Consider the following 25,742-nt stretch of genomic DNA (forward strand, 5'->3'; position numbering starts at 1 on the left):
TTGAAAATGTTGGACATTGCTGATGTGCTCAGAGTAGTCTGGATGCCGATGTGTTTCTCAGAAGCATTTCATTCTGTAGCATTTCCAGAGGTATTAAATTTTACTGTATCAGAGCTTTCTAAGAGTAGAATTATTGTCATGTTGGATTGCAGGAATCCAAGATGAGCTGGTCAAAAAATGCTTTCCATGAACAATAGCTTTAAGAGGAGTAGAAATCTGTCTGTGTTGCAGGGAGCAATGGCATTTGTCTTCTGTTTGCTTTTCTCTCCTGTGGTACCAAAGGTGCTCCTTCTCAAGAGACTAAGAACCAGAGGTGAATACTGACGGTTCAGGGAGCATGCTTCAAGGATAAAATGTTTTAATATGAAAATGGCAGCTCTGTCTCTTAAATCTAGCAAAGCAAGTCTTAAATTCTAGTGGGATTGCTACATCTTTGCATCTCCCAATAGGCTCCAGATTATAGGAGTTGATCTGATCAGAGCACTTGCTTTTTCCAACAGAAATATGAGACTCAAACTCTGACTTTTCACTGAAGTAATAAAAAAGTCCCCCAAACTACACAACCTCCCCCCCACCCCCAGACCATATTCCTTATATTTCACTACTATTTTTAATCATTATTGTCAGAATCTCGGGGAAAAAATGAAGCTTTTCAGAATTTTCCTCTGTACTTTTCAAATCTTCACCATGTATGCTTACCAAAAATGGGGGTAGGCAAGTGGGGGCATGCTGGGAATAGAAAGAAATCTCCTTGCTTCAGTTTCCTCATATTTACACTTAATAGCCTCAAAATCATTCCAATATTGCTTATAGGTAAGAAACATACAATAAAAATAAAACTAATTAGGCTTGGCCTTAAGGACAAGCAGTTTAAATGGTCTGCCCAAAAACACCCAAGGATTTTGTGGTGGAAGTGAAGTTCCTATCTCATGATAATATCCTGCTATCAGAGCTTCCTCACTGCCACTGACAGAAGTTCATATTCTTGCACTCACTTTGTGCAAGTACAAATGATTAGGCAAGGTGGTACAAAGCCAAGGAAAACAGACATTTGAATAAGGGTTGGTGTGTATTAAACACTGCAGCATATAACAACTCTCATCCCTAAGGTACTGTTTGCAAAAGAAGGCAATGATAGAACTCATCAGAAAGACAGGAAGCCCTGTGGAAGCTAGAAGATACATTGGGCTCACTATTTTCAGTTTATTAAAGCTATCTGTTATGTTTCTTCATTGTGTTTAGCTCCCTAGCATCTTCAGAGAGTTATTACTCTACTCATTGAAAAGAAGGGCAGCGTGCTATGACTCCTTTGTCTTCTTTGTGCCAAACACACAGGCTGAACATTTTGTTTTACAGCAGATACCTAATGCAAAGTAGATGTGAAAGGGACAAGCTAATGATGAGTATGGTACCTTCCCAGAAAACTCCTTCGTGAACTTCAAAGGTAGAAAAAAGATCTGAGCATTACTTGAGGGGGTGTGGGACAGGGGGAAGCCATGGTCTTGAGTTCTTGTTTCTGATTTGAGTTCTTTTCTTTCTTTTAACTATGAACCCCAAAAGCTTAATCACTGGCTATGATTACCTTTATAGCTGAACAAAGTTACCATGCTATACATCTTCCATGGTCTGTGCTATTTTAAGTCAGGATTATTTTTTTCTATCTGTTTAATTTTTCTCCTTTATACAGTCTTGGAAAAGCAGTTGCAGATAATAATATTTACTTACTCAAGTTTAATTTCACTATCAATGCAAGGTTTTTTTCCTCATTTCATAAAAGAAATACATTCAGAACTCAAGAGGTATTTAAATAGGTATCGTTTTAACTAGCTGCTTAGTCACAACCAGAAATTCATCTGCACAAGTTTTGTCACTAAGTCTTGTCTCCTGGTGTTCTACCCACTTCATTCTACAGACAACTCATGGTCTAGTCCTTGTACGTTTGAGGTTCCATAATTTTTCCATGTACAGTGGGGGGTACAAGTGTGACCTCTCCTGGTGCACAGTGAGTCCTGCACTTTGCTCTTGAACTTTATATTCTGGGCAGAACATTTTTGAATACAACACTGACATTGAACAAGAGCCTTTATACAGTTCCTAAGAGGCTACAGTGAAGAGGAGCTGACTGGTACACCTATGTTCAAAAGAAACAGTAGTCTTCATCTCTTTGCACCTCATTTGGACAATTATTCAGCTTTTCTGATTAATGTAGACACAATTCTATGAATAAATTATAAATAGAGGTGAAATATATGTGCTTTATATAAAAGGAAATATAAGGGGATTAAACGGAAATGTGAAAATGGCAGATCGGTGAATCCAAGTTAAGTAAATTGAATGTGTATTTCCTAACCGCAATTATGAGAGATTTAAACTTCACTGAGAAGCAGTAAAGTTTAAGATGGTGTTTTCATCCATAATCTGAGTAAAAACTGGTTATTACTGGCAACGTGAAAAATCACCATTGCTTTAGAGAACGTTTCTTTTACAGTTCCTAACTCTTCCTTCATGTAATCTTCATGCCCAAAAAAAAAAAAAAATAGGGGGAAAAAGGTATTTCTTCTTTGGCTGGAGAGCTTCCTGCCATTAAGAATATCTCCATTATCTGGGAAGGCCATTTACTGCCCCAAATGGACAAATGGTAACATATTTTGCCATACTTGAATTGCCCTAGCAATACTTCTTCATGTGTTTTTCATATCTTTGATAGAATTACTTAGCATATTTAATATTCAAACGAGCTGAATTGGTTTGGCTTTGTCTGAGGGTTTTTTGCCAGGATGTGTAGGTTAGCACTCGTGCCCTTATAGTACAGGTTCTAACCACAGCCTCTTGCCACTAGCACACCGATACTGTGCCAGATCAATTAAACGCTTCTTAGGGCCATTGTATCAGTAAATCAAGAGTGAATTTATTTATTTCACCCCCTCCTCGGTCGCTCTCTTTTCTGAGCCTTGGCCCCACCTCCCCTCATGCCGGTTTCCCTCTCCTCGCAATGCTCTGGGAAAGAAAGTGCAGGTACCCCTCCCTTGCTTTATTTAAATTCGCTTCCTCCTGCCCTGCTTCTGGCCCACGAAGCGCATGAGTGAGGCAGGTGGCTCAGCTGCGAGCCTGGCCAGCCCTGCTGCTCCCGGAGGCGGGCGGGAGCGGCCGCTGGCGCTGCATCCCGGTGTTCATCCCGGTGTTCCTGCCGCTCCGGTGCCCCGCTCGGCCCGGAGCCGCCCGCCCCGCATCGCTCGGGCCGCCTGGGGCATGCACGGAGCCCGCCGAGCCCGCGCAGGAGGCTGCTGCTCTATGCAGGCGGCTCGGCGGCTGCCGCTGCCCCCCCGCGCCCAGCCCAGCCCAGCCCATCCTAACCCAGCTCATCCTAAGCCAGCCCAGCCGAGCCCAGTCTCTGCCCTGCGGCGCCGCGGGCGGGACGCGCCGAGCGTGGGATGCCCGCGCCCCGGAGGGCGGCTGCCGCGGTAGGCGCTGTCAGGTCTGCGGCTGATCTCCCGCTGGGATTTGCGGACAGTCATGAACCAGACCGAGGCACCCCGGCCACTCAACTGGACCATCCGGAAGCTGTGCCATGCCGCCTTCCTCCCCTCTGTGAGACTCCTTAAGGTACGGTGAGAGCCCGCTTTGCGTTCGAGAACCGGTGTCAGCCGCTGAGCACCTGCCTGGAGGGCTGCGGTTGCTGTTTCTGGAAAGTTAATCGAGAAATAGTCCCAACTTGACTATTAATTACCTTGCCTGCTGCCTTTAAAACCTCTTGTGCATACCTGAAGGTACCAATATTGTGCATCTGTATTCTATTCAGTGTGTGTGTTTGCCCATAAAGGTCTGTGAAAGGGGTAAAAAGGGAAATAAGGGATGGTGGATATAATCTGTGCTTCAATTTGCTTTGTCTTATCAAGCTGTGAACTTCCAGGGATGAAGAAGGAGTCTGTTTCTAAGGCGTGTTCCTTTGTGAGCAGCCCTCTGCTATCTGTTCTTTGGGTTACCTAGCCCCTAAGGCAGTACCTGAAGATCCAGTACCACTCTGACCAACTTGTAAGTGGAGCAATATGTGGGTGGAAAAAAATTATCTTGGTTTGCTAAAAGCTGTACATGACAATAGGATCAGTTAAAGACTGGCAGTGCAAACAGCATCAATGAAACTTTCTGCTTTTTTTTTTTATTGTTTGTTTAAACTAAGTGTCACATCTTTGAATGTGCTTTTAAAAGTGTTTTAAAATGCACTTTCCTAGGAAATAATTATTTTCTGTTTGAAAAAATGATTTGGGGTTATATAATGTGGAGGGCTCTAATTGTCAGCATGCAAAGTGCCATTACTACCATGTGCCCCACTGAAGCCGTTTTAGAGGTACTTGTAGCTAGAAAACAAAATCTCTTGAATCAACTTTTTGGTGAAAAATAGGTTACATCAAACTGAAAAAAATAGGTTACATTAACCTGAAAAGTCTACTTGGTTCTTGGAACATCTTAACTGGATTGTACAATGAAATTTTAAACAATAAACTAATTTCCCTATAGGCTTTGTTTTATAAAATGTTTTATTCATTACAATATTTATCTCATTTCATCATAGTGTTTGATAGTTTGGCTTTGAAATTAACATGCTGCCAGGTAAAGCATGGCTAGTCTGACAGTGCATTAGATGGTAATGCTTGATATAACCGTTTGATTTTGTGTGAGTAGCTTGGAAATTAGGTCAGTTCTTACTACTGCAACATGCTTGAGCAGTAGTGTAGCGTATGACATTGCACTTAGCAGACATATGTTGTATGTATAATTGTTGTATATATGATTCACAAGTGATCATGCTGTGTATCCTCGCAGGTACTTTTCACATCCTCAGGGGAAGGGGCTAAAGTTGAAAAATATTTCTAATTCCAAAACAGATGTATGGCTACTGGGGGGGTAAATTGTGAGCATCTCCAAAGAACAAAAGAAAGGTAAAACTTAGATTTCTAAAAAATCAAAACATAACTAATATAGAACAAATCAGAAAGCGGTGTTGATTGTTTTGTAAAGGCTTTCCCCCCCAGCCCCAGAAGCACTCATGAGAATATGCAAATTCCACACGTCCCGTGTTTTTAGAACAACATAATTTTGGTGAGGTGTGAGGACTCAGATGTGAGGAGTTTTACTGTCATTCTTAATACTAGTGGATCAGGGGCTGAGGGGGTGTAGTCTGCAGTATTTCTTCTTTGGAAGACGAATGTTGCCCCATGTGTATGGTTTCTCTTCATTGCTTATTAAGGATGAACGTTGTGATTCATTATTAAAAGAGCTGACTAAAAGGGGTTTTCTGAAGCTACAGCTGTAACCCGTTAGATAAAGATAGTGACTGGACCCTGCAGAGTTAAAAAGAGCAGGGAAAATAACCAGAGATAAGCAAGCTGTGCACAGAGGGTGTGTGAGGTGTGGGAAAGACCACAGCAAAGAAGGTGGAGCTCTGGCTCCTCTCTCAGCTCATGAGCAGTGCTTGTTGGCTGGAGAGGGAATTGCTTACTTCAGCATCTTCAAGGCTCCCCAAAAAAAGCTTTAATTTTTACTCCTTCTCTTTGTCTTTTATTATTTAATGTGTTTAAAGCAAATGACTGACATGAGAACAGGGACCCATTGTCTGAGTTCCATCAGCCAACCTGAGGAAATTTTCCTGCCATCGAGGAAAGAGTGTAATAACAGCAGCATTAAATTACCAGACAAGTAGTATGAATATTTTACTGCATAAAAAATGTTCTTTCCTATTTCATGTTTTTCTTCCCAAAATAAATAAGAAACTTTATTTTCTTTTTCTAAATGAAAGGTGTTCCTCTAAATCCAAAAACATTGGAAAGGCAAGTGCAATAATCTAAGCCCATTGTTTTTAATTGCTCAGTTTCCGATTGGATTAAGTGGTTTTAAGGGCTAATGCAATATTATTTCTACGTAGGCATTCACTAGACCCTTTTCTATACAGCTTTTCTCTGCAGACATTCCTCTCAATAATAAAATAAACTTTGCAAAGCCTTATATGTTATGGTACATTTTTATTATGATATGCTTTGTCCATCATTGTACACTGTAAATTTAGTTAAAGTAAGAAAATGTAAACCACTATTTTGTCTTTTTAATTTCTGTACTTATTTTAGTCTATCAGAACAAAATTAAATGACCATTAACCTCCAAAATATCCTTTTCCTAAACTTGTAAGACTGAGAGATAGTAGAGATTTCCTCTTTTACACACACAAAAGTTCACTGTGACATTACCTGGACCTTCCAAATAAAGGGAATGAACTTTTGAATTATTTCCATGTTTTTTCAATGAGAAGTTTAAAGTCCTTATCGTATGGATAAAATTTAAATGTAGCATCAGTGCTTTCACAGTGATGGACCTAAATAAACACTGCAATCTAGAACTTCATGGAGGCAAGGCTTTTTGTGTTGTCGTGCAATTACTGTTTTGTAAATAGGTACTGAAAGGAGTTATTCAGCAGGTAGGTTAAGCTCTTGTTCCATCCTGTTGAAATGGACGAGCAGTGTTCAGTTGCATCAACTGATGTTGGATAGAGCTCTGGCCACAGTGGTCTCATTTAATTTAGATAAGCTAGATCAGTAGATGTGCCCAGTTTTGCTCCCTTTGCTTTTTTTCCAGGCATGTATTCTGTTCTAACCTGCTTCACTAATACCCTCATGTTTACATGTAGTTGTGTAATCCTGTTTTCTCAGTTTTCCATTTTCTGACAGGTGCATGAGTTCCAGGATCTGAACCTCCGATACAGCACAGGAGCTGTGTTGGAAAGTACAGATTGAAACAATTTATTGGAGAGGTTTTTTACCACTTGTGTCATTGGCTCATCCTTCACTGCTCCCATTTTTTCCTCTAATGAGTTACTTCCTGTAGCACATTCCATGCTGGTATTTTTTGTAGTTGTTTCAATATGCTTAAAACACGCTAACACACTGCCTAATGTCTTCCTGTCTGAAGTAAGGACTAAGAAGTGCATTGAGCACATATGCAGAGAGGGTGGCTTTGTGCAGAACTGTCATTCTCCTGAGATAATCAGGTTAGTTTTAAAAAACCCCGACATTTTAGAAAAATGTTCTGGGTTCTTAAAAAATGGATGAATGAATGAATGAATGTCATCATGCTAAAGACTTCACTCACAGGGCACTGTGCCCTAGGACAGGCTGCAGATGTTGTACTTCTGCTTGAAACGGATATAATACCTGTCATGCGATCAAGAAATGGGCAATATGCTCAAGAAAAATAAATAAATAAATAAATAAATAAATAAATAAATAAATAAATAAATAAATAAATAAGCTGAGAGTAGAAGAGAACTGAATAAAAAAAGGTCAGCAATGTGCAATAAGCTTTAACACCACAGATTTATAGATGTGCAAGTGTAGAAATACTGTAAGAAATATTTGAAAAGTAGCTGATTACCCACCTTTTTTTTTTCTTAAAAAGAACAGTAAATTTTTTTTTTTAATCTGGCTTGCATGTCAATAACTGGGCTTGTAAGGCAGGAAATTTGGAAGGACCAGAGGAAAGGAAACAGAGTCAATTAGAAGAAACACTGGGGAAAATATTTTGGCTATTCTTCCCCAACATACAGCTTGGCAAAAACGCCACCTTAGCTTCACCAAATAAGTAAGATTTACCTGACCTGGGTAGTAGTCTATGCTAGCTCCTGAACTAAGATTAAAGAGATCAGGCACTAAAATTCTTACCAAATGAAAAAATAGGTCTTCTTTTTATTAATTATTTTTATTTAATTGTCCTACCAAGAATGCACAAGGTAACCAAGGGAAAATTAAAAACATGAAAAATAGCTCATTGGAATGAGGCATAGTGTCTTTTGAATGTGACAGTACCTAGATAAGAAATTTTGACTGAGCAGATATATGTGAATAAAAAGGGTGAACAATATTTCTCCTGCTACAGCTAGTTTGGTTATGTCCATAAAGAAGGCATCTACAGGAATAAAGACTGGGAAATACCAGGCAGGCTTTATTAGGGTACGTGGTGAAACACCACACTGTTCGATAGCTGACATCAACTAAAATTGCACTGCCATTTGAAAAAATCTGATTTGACAAATTGGGTGAAGAATTTTGCTTCTCCAGAATGCTGGAGGAATGAAGTGTGTTCTTTAATAAACAATAAATATTTATTTTTCTGAAACCCCTACTGTGAGAAAAAGTGATTGTAAGAGAGAAAAAAATTGCATCTTTTGGAGGCAATTTTATTTCTCAAATGGATTTAGGAAATGAAAAAAAAAGGTTATTGGACTGATAGAACAGTCCTGTATTACAGGAGAGATATTTTTGATAAAGCATTTTTAAAAATTCTTAAAAGGTGGATTTCTGTGCAATAATCATGACAGGGGCATCAAAAAGAGAATCATAAGGTTTTTTATGTTACTTTGCGAACTATCAATGAGAAAATGAGCAAAAATTTAAACACAAAGGCAGTCAAAATGCTAAGATAAGGTTTTTTTGCTCTTTGCTACTCTTTTGATGTCCCGTTTGCATTAAGGCCTTCTTAAGCTTATGCTTAATAAATAAGAATTCTGATTATTATCTTAGTTAATTGACAGTATCTACCCTTCAAACTGCAAAAAAAAGATAGGACAGATTTATTAAGTCTTAATTGAAAAATTGAGATTATTGAAACAGGTCCTAATGCATACAGTTACAATTACTGATGTGGTATACCAAATGTTTTTGAAAGTAGTATGTGCAATACCAACAGTAAAATTAGGGTACTAGTTTACCTGTATCTGCACTCAGCTTACTGAGTTAAATTATGATAATGAATGAGCCAACACTTTGCATCCCTCAGAAGGATTTGATGGGTTTGGGGAAGCCCTTAAAATCAGACTGACTCACAGGCATGGAGAAAGTATCAGTCAGTGTGACAAACTTTTTATAAATTCACTAATAGAAAAACTAGTCACACCTCTGTGTATGGTGGGATGCTGTGTATAGTGTGAAATACAGATGAGTTTTATGCATGCATGTAAGTTCTATTTAGGAAGAAATTAATTGATAAAATTCTGTTTTTCTGTCAGAAAGAACATAGTTGTATCTATCACCTTTGTAATATATGTTGCATGTTTCTGATTCTCATTCACAAGTTTTCTGGGTTGTATTACTTGTCCTTAGAAGCACAAAAAGCCATATTTCTAGGAAAGAGAAAGCTTCAGTGTTCCATTCTGTGCTCTGCTCCTTATGCCATCAGTTCCACCATTTAAGGATGACAGGAAAGAGACCTGGGGCTAAGGCATTGCTGTGTCTTTGCAGTCTCCCATTTTTAAGTAAAAAATTCATTTTACACCCCAAATTAGGGGAGCAATGGTTGTTGCAATGTAGCTTCAGAACGCCTTTGCACAGGTGTGCTGGCATTACCCCGCTCAGCTGTCAGCTGTCCCTCGCATACTTCACATTCTATAACCCAGTAATGGCAGAGTGGTGGGGAGATTTCACAGCCCAGGTTGAAGAACTGATGATATGCCTTTTGGAGGTTGCACATTCTCAAAAACTGCTTCTTTCTTGAAGTCATGCTTCTTATCAGCAGTAAGTTGAGCTGATCCCTTTAATGTGGTAACTGGGCATGTTCATGTGTAAGGATTTCCTAACAGATTATGCCAGTTCTTTTCTTCTGGAAGGAAATGAAATGTGGAAGTTGATAATTTTTTTTTTTCCATTTTATATAAAGTACTCTGTGGTTGATTCTTTGCTGCAGTGTACATTTTTTATGTGATGCAGGGCAAGTCAGAGCTTGTTTGCTGTTTGCCTTATTGACTGAATCTTTTCCTTGAGAGTGACTTGGGCTGACGACAACTGACTTGGAAGAGATGTAGCATTAAATTAGTTTCCCCAACAAGGGATGTATTCCCAATTAAGAAAAAGTAGAGTGAGGGATAAAAAGAAAGAGTGTAGTGGTGGAAGTCATGTTTCCATGGAAAAACCTACATGTAAGAGGTAGACATATCAGTGCCATTTTGATGGCAGAGGCTGTACTTTACTAATGTCATGTAAAGAGAAAAAATAGTTTTGATTTTCAAGTTGGAAAGGGCTCTGCAAATGCAAAGTTTCTTGTTTAAAACCAGAAAATTTTAGGGGATAAAACCACAAGATTTTTACTTCTAGGTATGCCACTACCATGTGTGTTTTGTTTTTTTTTTTTTTAAAAAAAGAAATTATACAAAAGGTAATGTTAAATTTTTGGTCTTGATGCAGCAGCTACGGTAGAAACATACTTAGCTGTTTAAAATGAGGATTCTGCAACTGGTACAGGTTTTTATCCTCCTGCACCTCAATATTATTCTGTTTTCCCTTAACCTAGCTTTCATTAGTGTCTCTATCTTCATCTTAAATACTACTGTGAGGTTTTGGCTTCCTCTGTGCCTATGGCCAATGGGTTACAGTGACAAAGATGGGGTATCAGAGAAGTACTCCAGGATTTTACATTTTTTTTCTGCACAGAGGTGGTTTTGACTTGATCTCTGCTTCTCATGAGGTCCAGCCTTTTCAGACTTGGGTACTTGCAAAAGGTAGAAAATGGCACCATTTTCCGCTGGCCTTTATTTGATAATATGTGAAACATTGAAGTTAACTTGCTTATCAGAAAGCAGATGCAAGATTCCTAATTTGTGATTGTATAAGGGATGATTAAAAGTAATTTCCAGAGAAATAAAAAAAATTAAAATAAGTATTTTTGATGTATATTAATAAAACAGAAGAAAAAAGAGCACTTGTTCTGAGCGCAGTATTGTTTTAAAATAATTTTTAAATGCTACTAAGTGTAGAAATCATACAATCAAGGGATTACAGGTACAATGTGTTAGAAGAATCCTGTCCTGAAACCATAAGATTTTAATGTTCTGCTATACTGTTCCTTATGTTTGGGAGGGTGCCATGTGAAAAATTCAGGGCACAAGACCATAAAGTGAAGCTGAGTGGTTTTATTCCACCTGAATTGCTAACAAGACTATGCTACAGTGAAAAAGGAATGCCCTTGGGTCTCTCTGGAAATTTATGTCAAAGCTGGTAATAAAGCATGAAACAAAATCACTTCATCAAAAATATCTTTGATCCCCCAAATAATATAATAACATGAAACGGTTTGACAAAGTGCTTTTAACAGTGTCAATGAAGTTACTGAAGAAAATATCAGGACTCTATTATGTAATTAGAATAATCACCAGGCTGACTTTTCATTAGTGAGAAGGTGATTGAGTGAAACACTTTTTTTCATTTACCTTTTTCTTCACCTGTTGCTTGTAAATGCAGACAGGAGAGATAGAAAATTAGTAATCCATCATAATTAAGAATTTAGGGAGGATCCACTATTTTGTTTCAGAAGAATGCCCTATTTTTAACTTACTGGAGTATTAAATTGGTGTGGCATGTTGCTGCTGGGTCTGTTGTAATGAAATATCACAGCTATTTTGTAGAGCAATGGCTGGATGTTCATCTTTGCATGTAGCTTAAAAGAGAGACCAAAACAAATGAAGAGATGAATTGCAGGGTAACCTGAGGACCTTTCAGACTGACTTTCCTGTGATTGTATGCAGCGTTTTCTTAGTGTTCTGAATAGCAGAAGGGATTTTACAAAAACATTCCTATTCAACTTTTGTATTCAGTACTGCAAATTATTGGAAATATCTTATTCAGGAAATATCTTATTCAGGAGATGAACAGGTTTAATGAACAGTGTTTTTTCTGCAAATTTTGCACTCTTACATTAAAACTGTGAATATCTGCCCAACCCAGACATAATACTACATCTCTTCTCAGTTTTTTCTCCTTGCATTTCTGCCCACCTCTCTGCTAGCCCTTTTCCTGAGCTGCATTACTCAAAGAAGTTTTCAGATATTTATCTTAGCCTGTGCTCACAGAAGCAGTAGTGGTGCCAGGTTATGATGCCAATAATGGTGACAACAAAATTGCTACATGCAATCCAGCTTGACTGAGCCAGCCAAGGAAGAGGTAAGGTCTCTCTGGCTGAAGGATAGGTAAATCAGGTATCAAGATGGCCCAAAATGCTTGTTAGACAAGCAGAGCAGTAGTTAAAGGTATCCCTTTGGGTTTGGATGTGACTGCTTTAATTTTGTGCTGTCCTTGATACTGCTGGCTGCAAAGTGATACTTCTTGGAAGCCATGTACTTTTTTAAATTATTCAGTTCAAATCCAAAATTGTCTTAAATAAGAATATGGTGCCAATTTTTTAGAGGTCCTACACTTACCTTCTTCTATGAGACCAGGATAAATTGAGATATGTGTGAAAAGAGACATGATTATTCTACTCTACCATCAGAACTGCTTCATCACGCATGATTTCTTATAGATGTTTTTCTAAGTTCCTAAACCCATAACCCACACAGACAATCTTTTCAGTGACCCTATCTATGTTTGTGAGGCATCTTCCTGGATCTTTCTTGCTGCACTTGAAATCTATGATTTCTTGTTTTGTCCACTATGAGCAGAGGGGACAGATGTGGCAGCTTCTCCTGCTGAAAATTTCTTGTGCAGTGTTTGGAAATTGGCTAGTTTAATAGATACGTGATATATGGTTCTTTGTTATCTTCCAAAAAAGATTATTAGATTATTTATTCCACTACATCCTCCACAGAAGTAAGACTGAGAGTCCCTTGCTGCTCATCCTTTTCTCTATTCCTCTGGATGTCAGGTATCTGACTGAATAGACCAGCATGGGTATGTGAGACTCCTGCTCAGCCTTCCATTCTAATCCTAGCTCTATAAACTGGGGAAGGGTTAACTAGGAAACAGAGGGTATCACAACCCTCCTTCATTTCAATGTCCTGAAGAGACTCAATAACACTTCTGTTGAATTGCCTACAACATTTTTCTAATCTAACTGACCTTACAAGAATGTGAGTTGACTAGCATGGATGACTTCAGGGAGAGTTTTGGGAGTACTCAGTCTCTTTCTATTTGCATAGCAGAAATACTCCTGTTTCTTTGTGTAGCAATAAAACAAATGCTTTCTAATGCCCACATTAGCAAAGAAATTTTAAACCTCTATGTGGGGAACAGCAAGAAGCACAGTACTTATTAAGACACTGAATTTCAAGCATGTGTGCTGCCTTTATTATATACAAATGAGGAAATTCAATGTTTATGTGCATTTCTCTGGAATAAAAAGGTGATTTTGAGCCTTCTAACTCAGTTGGAGGGGAGTGGGGGCAGAATAAAAAAAAATGTTTTCAGAGATATCCTAGTGGGAAATTAAATGTGATCAGCTTATTTTATCTCGATACATGCTGTTACTTAAGAATAATTTAAAGATAAAAATCTGATCTATCAAGACAAAAATATCCTGTGCAGTTCCTTATTAATGGTAACTGTGGGAGTTTTAGCTTATTCAGAATGGGACTAGTAAATTGCTCAGAGGGGCTTTTCCCTCTTAGAATCTGATAACTGCTACTACTATCATATAAAATCTAAGGATGAGGTTATTTTCTTTTTGTTACTTTTATTTCCTAAGAAGTGAAAATTTTTTAATGTCTTATTCAACATTCAAAAATTCCTTAATAAGACATGATAAAATGGATGTCAGTGGAGTTAGAGCAAATGATTGGAACTACTTTTCACTCAGTATTTTAGTCTGCCACAGATGTGAATACAATAAGAAGTCTTTAAGCAAGTACTGAGATGAGCAAATAGTTTGCACAAAATTACCTGGAAAATATAGCATCTCAGCATCTCCATTTTTTTATTTCCAACTCATCTGGAATCCAGTTGTTTCAATGGAGACACACCCATTTTTTGGTGGTGTGACCCTTATTTGCCAGATAGCAGAGCTTGAAGCTTGAAGGGGAAACAGTTCAATAGTCCAGGATATGTATAAAGCACATTATGTTATTTTGGTTCATGACTGACTTTGTGGCAGTTTTTCTCTGCTGCAAATGCTTGTGTGGACAACCAATTTTTTCCATATCAAATCTCATGCATACTTCTCTAAAAATAAATAAGGAGGGCAAACAGCTGAACCAAACTATTTAACATTATTAACTAAATGTAAGTATCTGCCAAGAAGTGTAATATTTATTACAGTGGAATATTTATTAACTAAATTGATTAGAAGCATAACATAGAAAAAAATTGCTTTTAAATTTTCTTAGAGAAAAATTATATGTTCACTATCCATGGCAATTCCAGCCCTTGCTGGCATTGATGTAATCAGAAAATGAGATTTTATCACATTAAAACTGCATAAATGGGGGAATGTTGGCTCCTGGTGCTTTGGAAATGCATAGTGAAATTGCATTCCTCCAAACAAACTCCTTTAGTTTGTTTGGTGGAATGCAATTTATTCAGTAGCAATTGGATCACTTTATGTGATGTTGCTTCAAGCATTGATAACTAGATTCTTTGTGACAGTCATCCCAAGCCCAATTCTACTGTTAGCACATGGTCGTAAATGCTCTTTTGAAACTCAGATGTCATTTCATGTCAGGAAGGATTTCTCTCCAGTGGTGGTTTAAGCTTGGCTGATGTGGCTATTAACCCTAATTCACACTTATTTCCTTGGCCTTGGACAAAACAAGGGTAATACTGCAACACAGGCTGAACTCAGATGGTATGAGTCTCTTCTCCCATAGCATTTCTAGCATAATGGTGTTGAAAGCAATGGATGTGTATGAATACTCTAGAAAATCTGTCTGCCAATGAAAAATCCCAGTTTGGAAGCATGTATTATGTATCATCAGGAATAAGGCTACCATAAATATCCTCAAAGTTGCTCTATAGTGCCTTATTTTTGTGTTCTTGGAATTGATATCCCTTGAATGTAGACTGATTTTGCATAAACTGCTGAGCCAACATACTCTGGAAGTAACAGTTTCAATTAGCAATAACAGCCTGTTATCTTGTTTCCTAAAGCTGAAGAAATTGATGAAATAGGAGCTCCGTTGGTCTGTACAATGGGTCTGTATTAAAACCATTCCACTAAAATTTCAGCTCTTTGTGGGTTTCCTGTTGTCTGCTTCCACAAGGCAATAGGTTGTGCTTCTGAATTTTTCCTTTGATACATTTCTCAGAGACTCAAATCAACTGTCATTAAAACACTTGTTTCCTGCTGTGAGGACTTTCAGCTTTTCACTGGGAGGCCACAGGCAACAAAACATAACACACTTGTTTCAGTGTTAATTAAAAAAAAAAAAAACAAAAAGACCCCCAAAAAAACAAAACCTACAAAAAAAGCCCCAAGTAAATTTCAATAAGGGATGAGATACTGATGACTCATTTGTGCAGGTCATATGTGATCTGAATACTCTGTGAAGACATAAGTGCTAAAACACATTATGCTTAAAGCTGTGATTATTAATGTATCCCACCTCTTTGGATAACATACATATTAGCAGATCTCTGTTCGTACTACTTAGGTTTTTCTAATTCCATTCATAGAGGTGGGTTATTTAAAAATAAAAAAAAAAATTGAAGTAGGTTGACAAGAGAAATATTGACAAGATTTTATAAACAAAATAAAGCAGATGAAAATAGAAAAGTTAAAATTAAAGAAATTTCTTTGGATTTCATGTACAAAATAAAATACAAATACATTTTAGAATCGTATATTACTAATATCAGTTTGTGCAGAAAGTTTATCTTATCAAGTTAATCCTTTCACTAGCTGCTGTTTGCTGTCTGCTTCCTGATCTCATTCTGGAGAGAGCAGATTAATAATTCCTGATTTGTGCTAAAATTAGTTAGCTCATCCATGTGTACTTGGAATCATAAAATTACGGAATATCTGGAATTGGAAGGGATCTATAAAGATCATCAGACCGTTCACTCCAAAACTCTTGGTCCTCGCAGAACTTTTTAAACTAAATAGTATGACTTAACCAGTTGAACTTTGACAGACTCGGTGCCCTGACTGCTTCCCTATGGAGCAGTGACCAACCACCCTCTGGGTAAAGAACCTATTCCTAACGTCCCATCTGTACTTCCTCTGAGGAAGCTTCAGTCCCTTTCCTTGTGTCCTGTCACTGTTTACCAGAGAGAAGAGATCAGCCATTCTTCCTCTGCTGCCCTCTTTGAGGTAGCTGTGGGCTGTAACGCGGTCACCCCTCAGTCCTTCTTCTTCAAACTGAATAAACCAAGTAACCTTACCTGCTCTTCCTCAGTCTTGTCTTGAGGGATCTTGCCAGATCTCTTTCTGTGGGGGTGCTCTCCACCCTCTCATCCTCAATTTGTATGTACAATCAAGATAATAATTTCTTAGATGCAGAATCCAGCACTTGTTCTTGTTCAATTTAACATGATTGCTCCGCTCTCTGGTCTGTCCAGAGCTCTCTCTAAGGCCCCTTTATCCTCAAGGGAGTTCACAGTTTCTCCTAGTTTAGTATGGCAGGCAAAATGACTGAATTTACATTCAGCTGCTCCATCTAGATCATTTATACAAACATAAAAACATTACCTGACTTCCCATTTGCTATTTTACTTTCAATACTTGAAATAGTGGTGGAGACAAGTTCATGGTGAGCAGCAACACTGAAGAGGAGGCAGCAGCATGCCTCAGCAAAGCTGCATCTTGTAGTCTGTTAGGGCTGTGGAGAGCAGGGGTCAAGGGAAGGGATGGAACCTAAAAGATTCTATTACTCTAGGATACTATGAAGTAATGCCATCTCTCTATTTGTGAGAACATATCTGAGTGCTGTGTCCAGTTTATGGATGCCCAGAACAGGAGGCATATGGACTTTCTGAAGTTGAGTCTGATGGAGATCACTAAACTTGTCAGGGAGTTTCATGCAAGACATGCCAAAAAGGACTTGGTTTGTTCAACTATATGAAAGGAAGGTAGAGGGGAAATAATATTTCTGCCTTTATATACCTAGAAGGAGGGTCCAGAGGAGATGAAGCCAGAGTTTTTTCCAGGGTGCTGAGGATCAGGACAAGAGTGATGGAAACAAGCTGTTATCACAAGCATGGCTAAGAACTGAAACAGGTTTTCTGGACCTGAGCAGCCTGATCTAACTGGAGAAATCTTGCGATTTGTGCCTTCCTGATTTGATTTTTCACTCAAACTTTTTTTTGAGTTTTCAAAATGGAGCAAAGGCTGTTAATCTTCCAAGAAAATATCTGGGTGTCTGTTCTGTTTTAAAATGTGGACAAAGATATATTTTTAAACACTAAAGTAGTGCAGAACAGTACTGCAATTGTGAGGCTGTTATCACAGAAGCTTCTTGAATTCAGGAGTTGTCAGAAGAATCTTCTGAAGTTACCCTCAGTGCTTGGTGGCAACAGATACATCAAGGGCGAAAGGTGACAAACTTGGTATGTATTGTGTAGATGTGAAGCAGAGTGGTTTCTAGGTACACATTACATAGCAATTATGTTCTAGAGTTGGTTTTGCAGTAATGTCTCTGCAGCTGAGTGTCTCATAAATTTGTTGGGATGACTGATTGTATCACAATTGAAGAAAGTGATTTGCAGCAACCAACAGCTTTCACAAAGTTCAGACAGCTGCCATGTCTCTGGCTCTTACACATGCTAGCAGTTGAGCTAGCAATTTTTATCAGCCTCATGCTGTCAAGCTGTTTGTTTTCTGTGACCTACTTAATTTAAATTAGAATATTTACTTGTTTTGCGCAGCAATGCACAGTGAGGCTATCCATAATTTCTTTGGCAGGACTTCTTTAGATTCTTTATGAGTGAGTCTAAGGCACCACTCACAGCTATTGTAGAAGAAGCATCCCTAAGGATCTTGAGGCAGGGTTTTATCTTCAGGCTACATCTATCTCCTTCCCAGAGGGAAGCAGGAGGAGGATCCTTATTGTCAGTTAACCACAAGGTTTTGCTGCTGCAATCATGGCAGCAAGGGTGATAGGAAAATGGTATGCAGGATGACAAAGAGCAAAGGCTCTGGGGTCTCACTGGTGTTTTAGATCTCCTTTGGATATTTCTGCTGCCTACCACAGAGACAGTGGTTGATGTGGAACACAACTGGGTGGAAACTAAAAGGCCACAAAGCTCTGAGAGGCAGCTCTGGCAGAGGCCTTAGGCTCTGGGTCAGATTGTCCCCAGTCATCTCAGTATCAATGGCCTCATTCCAGCCCTAAGCTGTGATGGGCTCGCTACCCCACATTAGTGTACACAGTCAGCTTCAGGATCTGGATAGTGATTGGGGCAATCAGAGCTCAAGGCCTTGGATGAATCCTTGCATGGGGATGCAAAAGTGATCAGACTTATTTATTGTTTATTTGGAGGTGGGAGAAACAGAGCACCAAGGGAAGCTGTGGAAGACTTCCTAGTCCCACTTTTTCAGGGTAAACTACTAATCAGCCAACTACTAAGCCACTGCTTCCTTCTCAAAAATCTGCACAAACATTAATACATTGATTAATGTTTGAAGCATTAATCAAGGTATTAATATGGAAAATAGAAGCAAAAGTATTTCTAGTGAAATTAGGTGTGAAATTAGGAATTCAATATTTTTCTTTACTTTCAACCTCACAGCTGCTTTTTTAAAGGAAACCATGAATGATACCTCTCTTCAGTATTGACACTGGTAATCATACCCATCAATTGCTTTTTGTAGTGCAGGTTTTTTTTTTTTTTTTTTATTTACTGGTGTTACACATTCATCATCTGAACTAGCTTTTAAGCTTACTATGCATTAGTAAACCAGTGCTGTGGAAGAGTCACTCAGCTCCAACTGAGTTGAATGTATGCTCATCATACATCTCCTTGTGGATTGTGCTTCATGGCGCTTTAGAGTGATTGTGGGTACAATCTGAAGGAGGGCATACAGTGTAGGAGATCGCAGCTATAGTTATCAATCCTATCTTGTAAGGATATGTGAAATAAAATATGTGTCCACCAAAGGTCTGTTTGTTCAGTGGAGGGAACAAAAAATCTTCAGAAGTCTCCAGCTTGCTAATAGCTCTCTACTGAGATACTGAAACTCAGACCTCCTGACCTGAGATGGTTTCAAATGCTCTGGAAGAATTAACTTCCTTCCATTTTCCCACCAATTGGTCAAAGACTGCTTTCTCTTTCTTCTTCTCTCCTTGAAAGATGCACTACTGCCTAAGTGAAAGCAAAATAACAACTAACAGTTGCTTCCTCTGAAGGATCTTGGAGGATCCTTTCTGAAGTACTGAAGTAGTGACACCTGCATTTTTCCCAAAGCTAGAAGATCTAGTTATAAAATCCCATTTTTGAAGCATGGAAGTTTAATCCCCTGTTAAGATTATGCAGCTCTGTCCATCTAAATGAGATATGAGTTATTCACTAATTACTCACCAGGCCTTGGGCCTTGATGATGCTTTGAGCTCTGCTTTTTCTTCCCTTTAGGACATGGCAAAGGGTTTTGTGAAGATTTGTGTTAGCTTAATACAGCCTGATCCTAGTGGCGGTGGGGGAAGCCACAGAGGCGGTTTCTGAGAGAAGCTCCTCAAAGCTTCTACTGTCTGTGTCCGGCAGAGCCAATCCCTGAAGGCTCTGGCACTGGACATATTACTAATTGGCCCAATTAGAGAAGTTGGTAACACCTCTGTGATGACATATTTCAGAAGAATAAAAGCTGCATGCATGCTCTTTTTCCAAGGAGTGTGGAGGTGCGGGGACTGGGGCTGTTCTGGCCCCAGGAGCAGCCATGGAGTCGGCACCAGGAGTGGCTGGGGCTGTATGGCCATCTCAGCACGGCTCACAGTAAACTCTGCCTGCTTAACCTCTTTTAGCCAGCCATGCTGCAGGCAGAAGGGCAGAGGTGGCTGCAGCAGCTCCTCCTTTTTGGCACCCCACATGAAGAGAGGTGTGGAATGGTGCCAGCACTGCAGTGGCTGGTACCCCATGTGCTGCCAGTGGGGCACATGTGGCTGACAGCGAGGGGCATAGTGAGCAATTCCCTGATACAGAGCCCAGGCGAGATCAACCGTTCAGCGCTGCAAAACCCTATGAGAACTTTTGAATTGACAGAACTTGAGAACAAACAAACCTACAGATAACAATTTTCTTCCAAGCCAGAGAAAAGGAAAAGGTGAGGACACGTGAGGAGAACAACATGGCAACACTAAGGCTGCAGTGAACAGAGGGAGGGAGAGGAGGTGCTTCAAACATCAGAGTTGAAATTCTTCTACAAGCCATGGTGAGGACTTCAATACAACAGTTTTCCTGTAATTAATGAAATGCATGGGTGGATGCAGAGATCTTACTTGCAGCCCACGAGAACAAGTGCTCGCACTGGAGCAGGTGCATGCTAAGGCCTGTAGTCTAGTGTTGTTGTTCTATTATTTCTCTAGAGTCTTATATTGTTGTTATCAGATTTCTAATAGCCCATACCTCTTTGGCATATTCTCATGGCTGCAGATCTTCACTGACTCCTTCTTCTGCACACTGTACTCTCCCAGTTCAGGGCTCCTCCCAGGCACTCCCTGACTGCCTAACCCGCCCCCTTTTATCCCAGTCATCTTCATTGGTCACAGCTGCAGCCCAATTAAGGACATCGCAGCTGCAGCCCATCAAGGGCAACCGGGACCTCTGGGGCAAAGCCTCTATACACATATTCAAATACATTTCCTCTACTATAGTCTAGTAGGAAACCCAAACAGAGAAAGCAGATCCTTGCTTCCAGAGATAGAAAAAGAGGGCCTTTGCTTCCAAACTAGAGCAGCTTATACTTAAAAGACTACACCCCATAAACTAAAATGACCCGTGCCATGTAGTTTGGGGAGACTCTTTTGCCTGGGGGAGGGACTCACATTAGAGCAGGTTGGGCAGGACTGCTGCTCATGAAAATTAGCACCATGCTGGAAAAGTTCACAGAAAACTGTCTCCCGTGGGAAGGACCCCATGGCATAGTAGAAGAGACTCCTCTCCTAAAGCAAACTGAAGAATGACTTCAGATGAAAAACTGACCAAAACTCCCACACCCTGTCTCCCTTGGCTGTTCGTAGGAAGGGAGGATGGGCTGGAGGGAAGAAAAATATGTTTAAAAGGTTTATTTCAGTTCTCATTATCCTCTTTTAATTCTGTTAATAAATTTTCTTTATACCATTTAAATTTGAGCCTATTTTGCCCTTAAAGTGTTTCTTCACAATTGTCATCTCAACTCATGAGCCGTTTGATTTTTCTTTCCCCTTTCTCTGCTCAACTGTAGCAGAGCAGAATGAATGAATGGTTTATTGTGGGCGCCTGGCTTTTAGCCAGTGTCAAACCAAGACAAGATTGGAAATGTTTTAATTAAAAATAATTGAGAGAAACGTGGATATCTACAATCTACTGAAGGTCAGATTGTATGATTTTGGAATGGCTTTGATTTAAATATAATAGGAACACATCTCATTTTTCTTCTTAAAATATTTTCTCAACAGGAGCTGGAAACAAAAACTCATTGCATTGAATTAGGTTTACTCTGTATTTGGATGAAAAGAGAGAGAAATTATATCTTTCTTAGTAAATATGTGGTCTGTTGTGTGATAAAGTATACCAGTTGTGATACAATTCAAATTTAAAACAAAATACTTGGATTCTTAATTAACTTAATATTTGGATCATTTATCATGACTTAATATGATGTACTCTGTTATTATTCCCATTTCCAATTGTTGTTTAAGAAATACCATATTCATCTCAATATTTTATAAACCCATGTTTGGATTTGTGCTCAGGAAAAGTAGTGGGAACCTAGGGGAGTAGCTTCTCAGTTTGTGGTGCTTTCACGTTGTATGAGCCAACTAATTTGAGATTGATTAATTGACTGAGACACAATTCAGGGGAGGAAGGTAGGCAGCATTAATGATTCAAATGTAATTCTATGAGTTGTGAGCCAGTGAGCTGAACCAGTACTTCAATATAGAGTTAGATGCACTGTGTAGGTTTTTCTGATGGAACATAGAAATATAAGGTTCAGCTCATTCATCTAATCACTAAGAACCCACAGCTGAGTCTCAGGCAAATACACTTTTTAGCACATTACCTATCTAATTTGGAGTGAGTAAACATTTCTCAGCTTTGAAGTATCTGTATTTCATTGATAAGAAAGCTTACCTAATCACCTGCATATTTCAGCCCAGACCTAATGCTTTGTTGTGACAGAATGCATAGTTCACATAGTTCAAATACAAATAATTTTTCTTTTTTCAGATTGTTATTAATTTTTTTGAATGTTAATAGGGAAAGGTGATAAACACAAGTTACTCTTTCTAAGGCTATGCAGAATAAAGATACAAATAAAAGACTATGTAAGTATAAGTATATATAAGTATTAGTATATTAATACTAATCATATGCCTCTAGCTAAAAAATTAATTTTCAGATACAGCTACTTCAATATTTTTTTTAAATGTGAAAATTAGCTACATAATTATGAAGCCTTGATTAAACTAAAATTTTTATCAGAATGCAAGAGCTATATGGCTACAAATAATAGTCTGCCTGTTTTTAATCCTTGCAGCAATCACACAAAAATACATATATCTGAGATTAATAAAACAATATAACATGTTTATCATGCTCAGTATCTGTGCAGAAGCAAACAAAAGATATAAACAAATGAGCTTAAGTGAAACACTAATTTTGTTTTAATCATGTAATAGCTGCAATCAGATGCCTGATAAAGGAAAAAGAATTAAGAAAAAATGTTATCATGCTCTTCGAATGACTCTTTGTTTGGAAATGGTTATATCACCTCAAGAAATGTGATAATTACCTGTTATTGAGTATTTGCTCCTTCAACCATCCTCCAAATCCTGAGTCCTGATTTTACTGAGGTGCACGTACAGCCAGCATAGAAACCTAGTTTATTAGAAAACATGAATTGTTTGCAGTTGCAATCTTGGCTGATTTTGACTTCTGTGGTATGATGTCATCTTGTAATTTATAGTCCTTAGTGCTGACTGGAACCATATAATGGCAAAAGAGAAATTAAGAGAAATTAGGCCCATTATTCTGTCTCTGTCCTTTCATAGAATTCTGATTACCTCTACCTATGGCACAAACATTTTGCTGTTGTGCTCGGATACGAACACGTAAAATTAATTAGGTTGTAGAAAAATGAATGGTTCTTTAAAAATAAAGTCCCTGGGCAGTTTCAGGGCTAACACCATAATAAGTTGGGGTTTTTGGTTTGTGGCTTTTTGTTTTGTTTTCTCTAATAGATAATGTATTCTATAACCTGATCTATTAATTGCTTTTCTCTGGGCCTTGTAGATAACACGAGTTGTAACATACTCAGTTGTCTGAATTTTCATAAGGTTAAGTCATGCAGATGTGGTTTTTTCCTTTTATTTGTTCTTAATATATTGTTATGGAGATAAAGCTGTCTTTTTTCAGAATGGTATTGCTAGTCTGATGCATTTGTGTGGTATCTTCAGATGTGGATGTATCTGGCAATATTTCAGATTCTATGGAATTCTACTCCAGATCCTACAGAGATGATCAGAGGAGGTGCTTATACAGACTACGCTGAGGTCACACTCAAATACTGCTAATATTTCAGTCTCTATGTCTGGATAAGACAGGGATTCATTAGATGTAGTCTAATTTTGTAGAATTTATTTGGTCTATTTTTGTGTACTTATCAGCAAATAATTTATGACCAACTGAAAAAAAATACTTTGAGCTGCTAGTGAAAATCTTCTCTCTCACAGGTCTGCTATGTGTTATTTTACAGCAAACATTTGACAGAAATGTGATATTTTAGTGCACTTACAAACATTCTTATCCTTTTCTTGCTTTAAAGTATATTTAACATTGGGTTTGCTTCAGTTGCGAATGTTGTTTGCATGAAACTAGTGAGGACAAGGCAGCTTCCATTTTTTTTATGACAAAAAAATCTGGTTTTGAGAGTAATGCAATCTTTCACTTCCCTTTTCATAGAATCATAGAATTGTTAAGGTTGGAAAAGACCTTTAAGATCATCAAGTCCAACTAGTAACCCAGCACCATCACAATGTTCAACAGTAGACCATGTCCTCAAGTGCCATATCTCCAGAGCACTTCCAGGATGATGATTCCACCACTTCCCTGGCAGTCCATTCCAATGTTTTATATTCCTTTATGTGATTTTTTTTTTTCCCCCAGATATATAATCTAAACCTCTCCTGGTAGAAGTTGAGGCCATTTCTTCTTGTCCTGTCATTTGTAACCTGGGAGAAGAGACCTAAACTCACAGCAAAGTCCTTTCAGGTAGTTGTAGAGAGTGATAAATCCCTTCTCTCCATCCCCCTCTTTTGTCCAGGCTAAATAGCCCCATTTCCCTCGGCCACTCCTCACAGGACTTGTGCTCTGTACCCCTTCACCTGCTGTCTTGCCCTTGGTCCTGGACCTCAGGGTCTTTCTTGCCATGAAGGGCCCAAAACTGAGCACAGCACTCCAGGTGTGGCCTCACCAGTGCTGAGCACAGGGGGACAATCACTGCCCTGCTCCTTTTGGTCACACTATTGCTGATACAGGCCAGGATGCCACTGCCTTTCTGGTCACCTGGGCCAGCTGGCTCATGTTCAGCTGCTGCCAACCAGCACCCCCAGGTCCTCTCCCACTGGGCACCTTTCCAGCCACTCTGCCCCAGTTCTCTAGAACTGCATGGGGTTGTTGTGACCCTAGGACAGGACTCAGCACTTCAAGTTAGTGAAACTCATATAATTGGCCTCAGCCCATTGATCCAGCCTGTCCAGATCCCTCTGCAGAGCCTTTCTACCCTCTAGCAGATGAATGCTAGGACTCAATTTCCTGCCATCAGCAAAATTGCCTCACCAGGGTGCACTCGGTGCCCTTGTCCAAGTCCTCTCATCAAAGAGGACATTAAACAAAGCTAGCCCCAATACTGAGCCCTGGGGAACAACAACCTGGAGAATATTTGAATACATCTAGTCCAAATACAGTGTTACTGATTTTAACTGGCAAGGTTTGTAGGCTTTGGTTACTCTTGCACTTTATTTGTGGGGGTCTGTGCTTCTGCTCAGATTGCTGTTCTGGAGGCTGACATTGATTCCAGTTCATTGGGATGCATACAGCATATGAAGATACTGTTGACTTCTTTGTTATCACCTTATGGAGTATCATGAGACATTACTTGAAGAAACCCATTTTTGTTTGATTATCTTACCTAAAACCCTACAATGTGAGGATTTAGAGCATCCATTGACAGTTGATTTCTGCCTTCATTATAAGAATGTAAATCTCTGCAAGTCCAAAAATTTCTTTTATACATGACATTTGCTTCTGTGTGGAGTGGTTTACTCTTATAGAGCATCTTTTCCAACTGAATGATTTGTCTTTTCAGGTTACATGCACTTTGTTGCACATTCCTAGTTTGCATTTTTTTCCTGTAAACCCTATAAATTAGGCATTCCTGCTTGTCTACTCTGCAACATGAGATTTATAAGGCTGATTTTAGTCTTTGCCATGACATTTCTATTTACAATAGAAATGTAGAAAGTTATTTCTTCAGATCATATTTTTTTCTGTGAAACTTAAATTTTTTGACTTTGATTTCCATGTATTCACATTTGATTATGAAGCCAGCATTAGCTTGTCTTATGGACATACATCATATGATGAGCCACCATATTTAAATAGAAAATATTTGTTTGCTTCTTATACACATGAAGTGTACGTTCTGTTTATATTTTATGGTCTTTTGTCTTGGTTTAGAATGAGAGGAAATGCAGGGAATAGATGCAAAGCTTTTTGTGTAACTGACAGTCTGTTGAACCACTGAGAAGTTCAACACACCTCTGTGAAACAAGGACAAAGCATTTTATCTACGTGTCTCTGCAACAGATCAAC

The 25,742-nt window shown here is 38.8% G+C and overlaps 1 protein-coding gene across 3 annotated transcripts in view; it reads left to right on the forward strand.

Annotated features, from left to right (window-relative positions):
* Positions 1-25,742, forward strand: part of TRPM3 (transient receptor potential cation channel subfamily M member 3) — a 385,669-nt gene that overhangs the window by 118,847 nt on the left and 241,080 nt on the right. For 2 of the 3 annotated variants that reach the window (XM_066568609.1, XM_066568607.1), the window contains exon 1: positions 3,496-3,603. The exons of the other annotated variant lie outside the window; for it this stretch is intronic. In XM_066568609.1, coding sequence (XP_066424706.1) covers positions 3,514-3,603 — 90 coding nt within the window. In that variant the 5' untranslated portion in view covers positions 3,496-3,513. Of the gene's footprint in view, positions 1-3,495; positions 3,604-25,742 lie in introns of those variants that run through there. 3 annotated transcript variants of the gene reach the window in all.

The sequence above is a fragment of the Molothrus aeneus genome, chromosome Z (assembly GCF_037042795.1).
Source record: "Molothrus aeneus isolate 106 chromosome Z, BPBGC_Maene_1.0, whole genome shotgun sequence".
Lineage (NCBI taxonomy): Eukaryota > Metazoa > Chordata > Aves > Passeriformes > Icteridae > Molothrus > Molothrus aeneus.